The 12417-nt window shown below is 40.4% G+C and overlaps 1 protein-coding gene across 1 annotated transcript in view; it reads right to left on the bottom strand.

The window, feature by feature from the left end:
* The window catches only part of LOC113990749 (deleted in malignant brain tumors 1 protein), a 41838-nt gene extending 31077 nt beyond the window's left edge, over positions 1–10761 (bottom strand). Inside the window, exons 1-2 of the mRNA XM_039387197.1 lie at positions 10675–10761; positions 270–387 (exon numbers count right to left, since the gene is read on the bottom strand). Coding sequence (XP_039243131.1) covers positions 270–387; positions 10675–10761 — 205 coding nt within the window. The remainder of the gene's footprint in view (positions 1–269; positions 388–10674) is intronic.
* Positions 10762–12417: the final 1656 nt, after the last annotated feature.

Genomic DNA, 12417 nt, shown 5'->3' with positions numbered 1-12417 from the left:
TTTCACCCTGATGTTCACCAGGCTCAGGGAGGCACCTTGGAATGGGGGAGAAATGGAAAACTTGGGAAGACCCTCTAGCACACAGGCACCTTCTCTTGCTGGGGCCTTGGCAATGCTCTACGAGTTCCACCAGTACCACTGTCCTTTCATTAGGCCGTGCTTTTCCCAGGCTCTGCTCTCCCACAGAGAAGACCAAATGCCAACCTCTGCAGCACTTACTGGTTCAAAAAAAGAAGTGACCAGAAAAACAAGCACAAAATCAAACCTACCTGCAGTACTGGTCGTGGTTGTGGTATCTGTAGAAGAGGAAGAGAAAGAAGCAAGTGAGGCCCCGGTGGATGAAGGAGCATGGCCAGGTTTTCTGCCAGTGCTGAGGATGTTGGTGCCCTCATGTCACATGGACAGTGGGGACCCTGGGGGTCTGAGCAAAAGGTGTTGGCCCAAATCCCATAAAATCAGAGAAGAAACAAAGGAAAATCTCTCACATAATCAACATATTATGAAATCCATCCCCAGTAACAGAATCACCTAAATGGCAATATCCCATGTGTAGAATTCAAACAGTACCAATAACAATTTTTTACCAAAGCGTTACAATATGCAAATTATACAACTTACATCTACAAAATAGTAACTAATTCACCTATAAAGGAATGCCTCAGAGAAATAGAAGAAAACTCACACACCTGTAGTACGTATTCTGTAGGCCGTGCTTTCTGCTTCTGTAAGGAAGGAAGAGGAAGAAGCAAGTGAGGCCCTGGTGGATGAAGGAGCATGGCCGGGTTTTCTCCCAGTGCTGGGGATATTGGTGCCCCCATGTCACAGGGGAGATTGTGAGCAACATCTCAGCAGGATGTTCGTCTGTTGTGGGAGTAAAGAAACCCAGAATTTTTGAACACATCTCCAAGACATTTTCTTTTCAGTCAGATGAGTTCTAATTTTTTTTGTACCCTGAGATGTTTCCTTCACTGGAAACTTTCAAAGTCGGGTTGAACATATCTCTGGGCATCCTCTGGTTGAAGCTGTCTCTGCCTATTTTTGGACGGTTGAATTAGATGATTTTTAAAGTTCCCTTCCAATCCAAATCATTCTGTAACTCTGTGGTTCTGTGAGTGTATTATTCTTGGGTTCTTGTTGTACATGGCTGCTTTCGGTGACTTAATTTGCAATACATGTAATAAACAAATTCAGATGAAGTATGTTTTCCCTTGAGAGATGCATCTTTTGGGATGCAAGACAAAGCTCTCGAGCAAGGTCTCTGGGAATTAAGAGGTAACCAGTGATGTCATATTCCAGAAAGACTCACAAAATTATTGTTTCAGTTAATAAAAGTCTGTCAACAGAGACAACTGAGGGCAGATCTGCCATTTAGCAAACCTAGTTATCATACATGCATGTTTGAAATAATGCTTGGTCAGACTAAAGAAAATTAGCTTGGATTTTTGAGTAATATATTAATTTTCAGTGACAATTCTTAGTGTGTATTTGCTAGGAACGGACAGAAAGTGCTAGAAATTCAGTAAACCAAACATTGCACTCTTATTGTCAAACGAATAAAGAAAAACACTCAAAGTTCCTATGTCTGGGTATGACTAATACAGAACAGTTGTGGAACTTCCTTAAATCTGTCCTTCTAATTTGAAACACCCACAGTACTTTTAGTTGTTGAACACATGTTTATCTGCAACTGTGATTTTGTTCTGTAAACTTAAATGTGTAGTAAAAAAAAAAAGTAAAACAAGTACAAAGAAAACTTGCATTTTATATCTAATAAGTAAATGTATTCAAGATTTTCATGTAAAAATAAATCAGGGACATGCTTAGTCATGGTCCATGATCCGAGGCAGCATTTTAGAAGCACTGTATATTTCTCAAGCCTTTTTTATTTTCAGTAGCACACACAAAGTACTTGATAATTCCCACACATTCAAGAAGTGACTTTATACAGTGAGACATGTATCAGAGGTTAATGTAAAAGAAAAACAAACAATAATCGCTATCTAAATTCCTCCTTCACTTCTAGGTTGGGTCAGGTAGTCTATATTGGGCTGCATTATTAAAATACATATTCTTGTAGTAGGAAATTATTTTGGAAAGACAGAGTCACTTTAATAAGTAATGATTCATGCGTTCTTCAAAATTGATTTAAAACAAACAAAAAATCCCTATGCTCCCTCCAACCCTTCCCAAATTAAGGGAATTTAAGAAGTGATGTGTAAAGCCATGGGTTTGAGTCACACTGTTATGTTTATATAACGTGGTTTATTCAAATCATCCCTCATCTGAATAATACTCAGTAATTCATTGTGTATGTGAGTCAGGCTGCCTACAAAAATTTCAAACTCTGGCTTGTTTTTGGTATTGCTCTTTTGGCTTCTCTGTTCTGTGGTTTTATTGCTTCAAATGTCTCTTGTTCTGATTTCTTTGGATTAGTTTTTTTTCCCCCTCTGTTTTCTGTTTTTATAATTCAAGCATCTCTAACTGTTTTTATGAAAGCAGTGGACAAAATTAGCAACACACACTATATTGCCAATATTCCCAGGGATATAATGGATGGGTTTTTACTATGTATAGCTGCAAAGAACAGTGAACAGACAGGTGTCCAGAACAGAAGAAATTCCTAGCAGGAACATAACATAATGCACACATGTGGGACCTCATGACACTGTACAGGATAGCAACTGTGCCTTTCTATTGCATTTCTATTAAATTATATAAAGCTAATAAGTATTTGGTGGTTCCATGTGCATTTGCAAGGTTGGAGTGTTTTAAAGCAAACATGCATTACAGCCAAAGAAACTCTATTCCCTCTTAATCCCATACTGAAAACGACAAATATGTAGGAACAAAATCTTTCAGTAGTATTTTCATGGTAGTATTCTTTTAAAATTTTAGTTTAAACTATGCTGCAAGACACTACTGCAAAACAGTAATAATTTCATCACACTAAATTATCTTCAACACAAATAATACTTAATCATGATATCAGTTTACAGTTTTAATAAGACAACATGATGTTATCTGATTTCAATCTGACTTACTTCAAATCTTTGCAAAACGTTGATTAAACTGGCATGTGAGTTCCCTCTATAGAACCAGTGTAGAGAAGTGACACACCCTTTTTCCTACCTTTTCTGGAAGAATGGGGATTAGGCGAGGTGGCACCCAGGAGCGTTGCATTTAAAAGGAATAATGCCAGCAAGGCCCTGGTGGTACCCATCTTGCCAAGACATCCCAGTAAAACTGAGCATTAGAATTTATACCCTGCATCTGTAAAAGAATGAGGCTCCAAAGGTCGATCTGGCCCGTCCTATCTCAGATCAGGCAATATTTTTTATCACTACTTGATTTGTACAGAATGATTATACAGGAGTGGTAAAGCTTCTGTTCACTGGATAATTTGTGTTGCTCTGGAAGTAGCACTAGGGGTGAAAATCCAGCCAGAACCAGCATATGCCCTTATTATAAATTATCTTAACTCTATGTGCAGGCCCAGTGTTACCTTTGGAACCAGAATGGTGAATATACATATTTCCTTTCCTCAATTATCACAATGTTATTTTCTTACTGCTAATAGATAATTACTTACTTAAGCAGACTGTAAAACATTGCAGTAAATTCCCAGCAGGCTTTCTTCAGCAGATAGTCCTGGTCTTATAAATATTTATATTTCTGTTCTGCATTTGAAACTTCAGGCTTGTTTCCCTGCAGTTTGCACATAAGTGGGATTATGTCACATATCAAAAGCAAATTAATGCCAACTATTTGCAACATACCCTCATCTGCGGGCCTCTGTTGAGCTTGCTCTGCTTTGCCAATGTCTTCCCTCAATCTACCACTATGGTCCTCAGCTGCATCTGCCAGCAAGACTCCCTTCCGTCCTTCGAATCACATAGTTTATAAAAAAGAAAAGGAGTATGGGCTGAATTAAAATCAAAAGTCCTGTTGAGCTGGGGTCCTCGGTTGGTCTATGCAAAGTCTTCATGGAGTTAGAGATCATTTGGGCCACAAGAGCCCATAATCCTCTTTGCTGGAGTCACTGTATTGCACTTCTACTGCTCCTCCTCATCTGATGAGAAGAAATAGAGGTCAGCTAGAAATAGGCCAGTTGTTGCTCTAGTGTTCTTTTCATTGACCTCCATTCAGGCCATGCCTCTCTGTTCATTTTGGTTGTGGGACAAACTGCAACCGTAATGCAATAGTTGACATAACTCAATATTCCTGCTGGTGTATTCCAGCCTTCCTTCTGTAGAGAAGCACAGCTTGGGTCTAGAGACAAAGAGGATAAAGAGTCCTCTTTCTGCGAAGGTTCACAGTGCTAGAATAGAGGAAAGAAAGACAAAAGGCATGAGTCCAGAAACAGAATCAGAAGCTGTCAAAGCTGATGCTGAGAAGAACAAACAAACTGGAGGACAATGGTAAATACAACTGATTGTACTCAGATGTTAATGAAGAAATGTAAGCATGAACATTGCTATTCACAGCTCTACTGTTCCTGACAAAGGCAAAAACATTGTGCTCAGTGGAGTGATCACACACTGTCATTGGGAAGGGGATATGGGGTCATAGTCCTGCCTCTACATTCTTGAAAAATAAGACCTTTATACCAACCAGGGAGCCCAAGCATCTGGAAAGCAGTTTTGCAGAGAAGGCCCTGGGGGTCCTGGTGAGTGAAATGGCCATGAGGCAACAACGTGCCCTTGCAGCAAAGTCAGCCAGTGACATCCTGGTGCTGCCTTCAGAGGAGTGTTGCCTGAAGGTCAGGGAGGGTGACTCTTCCCCTCTGCTCAGCACTGGGGAGAAACACCTGGGGTGCAGGTTCCAGTCCTGGGCTCCCCAGCACAAAAGACATGGATGGACTTAATGGAGCAAGTCTAGCAGAGGGCCACTAAGATGATTAAAGATCTGGAGCATCCCTCGTATGAGGAGAGGCCAAGAGAAGAGAGGGCTCAGGGAGGTCTCATCAATGTGTACAAATATCTGATGGGATGGAGTAAAGACAGAGCCAAACTCCTCTCAGTGGTGCCTGGTGGCAGGATGAAAGAAACGGGCATGAACTGAAGTACATTAAGCTCCATTTAAACATAAGAAAAAGGAATTTTACTGTGAGGGTTGTCAGGCAGTGGGGTAGGTTGCCCAGCGATTGTATAGATTCCTCAATTCTTCAACATACTCAGACCAACTGGTCACAGTCCTGAGCAACTTCTTTTCTCTGATCCTGCTTTGAACATGGGGATAAACTTGAGGATCTCCACATCAGCCAGCCAGAGCTGGTTTGTGACATGGTGAACAGAAAAATTTATGGATTATATCAAGGAGATTCAAGAATAGAGGAGGACTAAATGCACTGTGGTTAAATTTATCCACAATAATTAAATCTTCTAGGCATGGTTCTTGAACACAAACTTGGCTAACAGGCTTCTTGCCAGGCCTCACCACTTTCAGCTGACTGGTGCATTTCTGGCACATCCAGTGGAAGTTCTGGAACTTATATGAGGGCCTATGCCTTGATAACAGGCACCTTTGACTCACAGTTGCTAAAAGGCCAGCATCCTTTGTACATAATGTGCCTTAGGTTATCTCTCTTTTCTATTGCACAAGCTGACATCAGAGCAGCACGAAGTTTTTTGCAAAATAAAGTACCATAAAAGTCTGCAAATAATGGGGGTTATTAGGTTGCATTCCTGGTAGCATATCAGCAATCCATTGCTGTTCTCACATCAGTAATAAACAGAAACTACTGCCTCAGCTCTTGACCACCTATCACTGAGATAGAATACATGGGATTGGATTTGTCTTACTGTAATCAAAAGACACCAGGAACAAGAAAACCGAAAGAAGTTTGTCTAAGAAAATCAGCCTCAATTGACTGATGATATCTTCTATCAGAGCTCAACTGTTTGCTGGAACAAGTGTTCAATAAGGTATACTGTTATACTTGGATTAAAGAAAAAAAGGTCATCTTTTTCTATGCAATTTCAGTAAAAAAATCAGTTTCAAACTACCGAAGATTGAATTTTTCAATCACAGTTGACATTTTTAGTGGTACTTAGAGCTGTTAGAAACTACAGAAAGCTCTGCTGTCTCCATTGATCAATCATTTTCTTCCAGTTTAAGAAAGAAATGGATAAAAAGATTTACTTACTGTACTACTCTGTGTTATAGATCCATGGACTGGTTTTCTGTCATGTGCTTCTTGCAGGAGGGAGCTTGAACATAATCAGTCTTCACAGTGATCCCGCCCAGGAATGCTCTGCAGGACTTCAATTCTTGGATATTTTGTGTTGTACACAGGCAAGTAATACCCCATCAGGGCAACACCCTGCACTGCTCCCGTTTTCACTCTTAGTCTGCTTTACTTTGTCCCTACAACAGGAAAAACGTTTGGTTGGAAGTCTAAGAAAGTGGCAAAAAAATATGTATCAGAAATCTTAAGAGCCATACGCAGGTGAAATCAATCTGTACAGCACCCATACCTACGACTAACATTTGGGTGGTGTCCTGGCTGGGTAGGGTCTCATATCCAACTAAACCCAAAGTGTGAACAGAGCTGCATTTCCCTCATGACATGACACACGTGCATTTTGGTCACATAATGAATGAAGGTCTTCGACAGCCCTGCATTTAAAAGGTTTCTGGAAAAGGGTGTCAGAACAACTCGGCAAATGCTTCTTATGGGCCATATCTGCCCCTGCCTTACATGACCATGCAGCTGCATTCTTTCCTACTGCTTTATATCTGATCCTCAAGCCTGGCTTTTGGCTTCCAGCCCCTTTTTATACTCCTCTATTCAAATCACAGTCAGTTTTTTTGAAAAGCTTTGAGTGATCTTCCCATCTTCCTTCTGTGCCTGTTTCTTTTCTGAGCTTTACTGAGACAAAATACACCTGGCAGTAGCAGCTGGCTACTGAAAGAGAAGCTGTGAACAGAGAAGGCAATTTTGCTCCAAGACTTCCAACTCTTCGGTGTTACCATCTGTTCACCTTCATGCCCTGACCTTGCCTTCAAACCAGAAGGACCAGCAGGAAGGAAATGATGCTGCTAGTTATTCAAGGGAATTGCTCAAGGAAAGTCATCTCTTCAGATGCTCTGTAAATGTATTTGTAGCTAAGTCTCTGGCCACGATATTATATCTTTGCCAAGGATTTTTGTTCAGCCTATTTACCTCCCAGAAGTTATCATAATCCAAAAAAAAAAATTATCTTAAAGCAATTTTTCTTCTGGATAAACATAGAAAAGCAGAGAAGAAGCTGAATTAAGCTAATTCAAAATTAATCAACTCTCTTTACTTGGGATGTTAGTAGATTAAAAAATTTTTCTAAATTTTTATTTGCATGTTTTTCAAGGAGATTCAAAAGCTAATAGAGTAAGAATTCCTTCATGTGGTGTAACTGTGGTATCATGTCTTACTGTATTTGTGTTTCAAATCCATTTATGTGCAGAGAAACAGCTGTGGTTCTAAGGGAGAGGAAAAACCATGTTAAAGTTACTTAATGCTTTTAATCCTAAAGAAGCCAACTGAACTAAAGGTATGGATTCCCAGAGATACAAGCCTACATTGTTAGCCAATGGTAGTTTTGATGATTTCCCCACTCAGCCCAGCTCATGTTATGTCTTTCTAAAGATTCCCTGGACTGAGATGTCTACATTGTGCTGCTCCATGCTGTGTCTGTTTTAGGAATTTTATCTTCTTTCAGAGGTTAAAAACCAGAAAAAACAAAAGGCCATAATGGAAAAGTCAGGATTGCTGGTTTCAGACTTTCCTCTGCTCAAGGCCCCAAGCCTTTCATATAAATGCTTTTCATATAAAAATTGTGTGCTTTGGTTTGTTATTTAAAGTAGAAGTGGATTTTGTTTGTATCTATCATAATTCTTAACACTTCCTAATACTTTTTATTGCATTTCTTCCTTGCACTAATCAAAGATCTGAAAGCATCAAAGCAGCTTGACTTAGAAATGTGTAGTTTTAGTAATTAAATTCTGCACCAAAGAAAAAATTATCAATTTTTTAAAAATCATCCTATCTCCAGTCTAATACTCAGTGCAACATAATCTAGTTTTCTGAGCTGTGTGTTTTATCTTCTCTGAATCAAAAATTTAGCAAGATAGAATGTGAAGTGCAGTATGTGCCATTTCCTTTTATCTTCTTTTTTTCCCCCACCTAACTGGGCAGATCAGAAATGATCTGCCCATTTTTTTATGATGTGAGGGGTGCTCTACATGTGGCCATCTGAGGCAACAGGAGCTTAGCATTTACTGAATGGATTGGCAATGACAACCATAAATATACCTCGCCTGTTTCTCCCCCATTCCCAATTACCAGGCATTATATAACAATCTATAGACAGGGAAAAGGAGTTAGTAAATTTTGCCACAGTAAATGAAGTTAGTTTTACACATACAAATTTCTGTATCAGATATTGCAAGATGGCAACTCTGTCTTGACATTTAACTGTGAGCCAAGAGAAATAATTACAGTCAAATATTTTAATTAGCAAATGTTTAAATAAGTTACGTGTGTAACTTTTCTACTATGATTGGTGTCTCAAATTCTTTGAAAATGACTGAGGCAGTTAAGTGTTTTCCTTCACCCCTGAAAGATCAGGCATCAAATACACTTCTCAAAAACCATTCTGGAGATATTTGCTGAAATACTTACTGCTCGAATGATGCACTCAGCTTACAAATTTCACAATGAGGGCACATATTGAGGGCAAACATACCTCAGCCTCCACACTGGGGAACTCCCAAAGGCCAAACCAGAGTGGGCTACACCTTTCTGCAGAGCCTGGCACAACTGGGGCATGACTGTGCCAATACCAGGCAGAAGGTTTTGTTCTTCAGCATTAAAAGACAGCAATGCTTTCAGGTAGGCTGAGGGAGTGATAAGATCTGCCCAGTGGGCTCCACACTGTGTTTGCTGTTATATAAATAACCAAGAATTAGTATAAAGAAGAGAGCCTAGGAGTTGGCTGTACCATAATTCGTGGGCAGGCACTGGCCACAGTGACTGACTGCCCAAGTGCTCACAGCCTGCTGGAAAGGTTAGGCAAGGCTCACCTGCCCAACCCAGGCACTTCACCAAACATATCTTGTTAGATAACAAGAGTTTTGTATTGGTCTGTTTGTCTAAAAATAACAGAAAGAAATAAAAAGGGGAAAAGGTGGCGGAGACCTTCACCTTTATATCCCTTCACCTTAAAGTGAAGGGATATAAAATATTTCTTTTTCACTTTCATTGACTTTCAGATTTATTAGGTGGATTGCAAGCTCAACAAATATGGTCCAAGAACAGCTGGGATCAATAGAAATATTCAAAGTACTCACAAAAGATTCTGCATTGTGTTTGCAAGTTATCTGTTGTAAGAATCTCATACATCTCATCCCCTCAATGACCCATATTCTTTCCTTGAGGGTTTCACTGTGTTGCAACTGCCTTGCCTTTGATGTTCCCTGGTTCACGTGAACACAATAACACAATGAACTGACTTTTTCTTGTCATAAGCATTCATGAGTCACCCCTTAAAAAAGAAGAAGACAATAGCCATTGACTTGTTCCATTGTCCTCTTCATAGCTGCCTCCCTACATTGTAGGAAGATTGGTGTCACTTTGAACCAAGAACTGGAGCTAAGAATAGTAATAATAAGGACTTTTACTGAGCTGACCAGCAGCCTTGAAAGAGAAATAAATGCTACCACAAGCCTTTTCCAACAAGATTTGGTGGAGCACTTAAGGAAAGAGTGGTTAAAAAAAGAAAATATGAGTAGATGTCAGTTATTAACAATCATTATCTGCATTTACTAAGAGCACTACAATGACTACACTATTCAATCTAAAATTTAGGATTTGATATATAGCCAGAGAAGACATACATAGCCAAGTAATGGTGAGGAAAACCTCAGACCTTAATGCAAATATGACAGTGTAAATACAGCTATGGGGATGTTGATATATTTTCTATTCACTCAACAGTATTTAATAGAGTGGGAAATTATAGAGACACTTAGTGTTTTGCTGCAATTATGTAGGTTGCAGTTGCATGATAATAGAAATTTATTAGAAACCATTAGCTACTCCACATACTTTAGTCATAAATATAAAGTACATCTGAAGAGCTAAACTTTCATCCTCAATCTATGTTATCTCTTAGCCCTCTTTCCCTTCAGGACCCTTCCTAAGAAAATTCCTTTCTAGCTGCATGCAACTACTTTTTATCGCAGTGGCACATGATAAGTCAAAGGCATTGAACTGTGATAGAAGGGTTTTTTCCTTTGAGAAGATTTGAACATGTTCCCAACACCCTCAGCTCCTCTTCATCAGACTTTTGCCCCAGACCCTTTCTCAGCTCGACACACTCCAGCACATCAATGACTTTTTTGCAGTGGGGAGCCCAAAACTGAACCCAGGATTCGAGGTGCCTCACCAGTGCTGATTCCCTGGTTGTCCTGGACATGTTGCACGATGGCACTCAGGATAATCTGCTCCATAACCTTCCCTGGCACCAAGGTCAGGCTGACAGGCCTGGAATTCCCCAGATCATCCTTCCAGCTCTTATCATAGATGGATGTCACATTTGCTCACTTCCAGTCAAGTGGGACCTCCTCAGTCAGCCAGGACTGCTGGGGAATGATGGAAAGTGGCTCAGTGAGTACTTCCACCTGCTCCCTTAATACCCTAGGGTGGATCCCATCCAGGTCCATAGACTTGTGGGTATCCAAGTGGTGCAGCAGGTCCCCTTGGACCATTTCCCCTTGGATCATGGTGGCTTAACTCTGCCCCCTGTCCCTGACTTCCAGCTCAGGAGGGTGGGTAACCTCACGACAACTGGTCTTACCCTTGAAGACTGAGGCAAAAATACATTAAGTACCTCAGCCTTTGTCTCTGTGTTTCCCCCCCACATCCATTAAAGGAATGAGATTCTCCTTAGCCCTCCTTTTGTTGCTAGTGAATTTATAGAAACATTTTTTTGTGTGTTTTACAGCATTAGCCAGAGTAAGTTCTAGTTTGGCTTTGGCCCTTCTAATGTCCTGCCTGTATAACCTCATGGCATCCTTGTAGTCCCTCTGATTTTCCTACTCCTTCTTCCAAAGGTCTTAAATGTTGCAATAAAGGTACCAGCTGTCTGTTGACTCAGGTGGAGCAGACCTGAGAGCAGACACTGAAGTTCATTTTGACCTGTCTTGGCCACAGTCCCAGGCCAGCCTTATCACACACAGTCCAGTGCTAAGGATGAAAATGCCCTTTCCATGTGTCATGGATGTGTTACTGCAGAAATATAACTGTGCTCCTTCCCAAGCCGGCAAAGAATGGGCTCGGCAATTTTGGAAGGATGAGGAGAAAGTAATAGAATGTATTGAAAATTGTCAGGTTGAGAAAAAGTGTAAAGAAGGGAAGGGTAAAGGTACTATTTGTGCTGTCTTAGGAGCGTGTTTATCTTGAGCCCAACAAGAAGCAAAAATTTGCCTGCTCCTGCAAAGATTGCTGATGGGGAATATGGTGCTTTGAAATCAGAAAATGAGGTGCTAAAATTGTCTTTGACTTTTGAGAGGGATTTGGGAGAGAAATTAGAATCTCGAGTGAATAAACTGACTATTGAGAACGAGTTGCTCAGGGCGGAGGTCAGAGAGCTTAAATTGGTGCTTCCGAGAAGTGATAAGAAACCGCAGTTAAAGAAACAGAACCTGTCGGTAGCCGGGAAACCTCGTTAAGTCGTATCTTATTTCGACACCGAGATTTACAGCAGTGACAGCGAGGATGATGGATGTGTGGACTTTTCAGACACTGAGCGTCAGAGAGCAGGCAGGTTCCAGCCAGGTATTCTTGGAGTGACAGCCCTTTTGCCACCTTGCAATTTTCAAAGAAGCTTGTGTTTTCGAGAAGTACTGCACTCCAGGAAGGCATTATTAACCCTGATAATGCTCATTTATTGCTAGTAGTTGTTACCTTTTTCCCTGCAGAAGTGCAAGCTGAAAAACTGGCACCTCTGCCTTACATGAAGCAGAGCTTTGGTATTGCAAAAGAAAAAAAAAAAAAAGAGCTATACTGCCTGCACTTGAAATTATTTAGGGGCAAAGAAAAAAAAACCAAACAAAACAAACAAAAAAAAACCCCTAGGCATGGGACTTTTGTTTTCCAGAATTGATTTTGACTGACAGTGAAGTGCTAGGTTAACCTGTACCAATCATTATACTATCATGGCAATACTATAATTAGGATTTGTATGAATTTTACAGAAGTGCCTGACTTAGGCAGTAAGTCACGGACATAAGCTGTTATGCAGTGCTGATCTCACAGCAGATCTGGACCACAAATTTGACCTTCCTGGATTTTTTCACAACTCAGGTATGTGATAGTCCCCTGTTCTTGAAGGAGAACCCCATACACAAACAATATATTGCTTGGAAAAACTCTGTATT

This window comes from Pipra filicauda, unplaced genomic scaffold (assembly GCF_003945595.2).
Source record: "Pipra filicauda isolate LSUMZ 115617 unplaced genomic scaffold, ASM394559v2 scaffold53_size3534045_pilon, whole genome shotgun sequence".
Lineage (NCBI taxonomy): Eukaryota > Metazoa > Chordata > Aves > Passeriformes > Pipridae > Pipra > Pipra filicauda.
The sequence above is the reverse complement of the archived record's forward strand: the minus strand, read 5'-3'. Positions and strand labels throughout refer to the sequence as shown.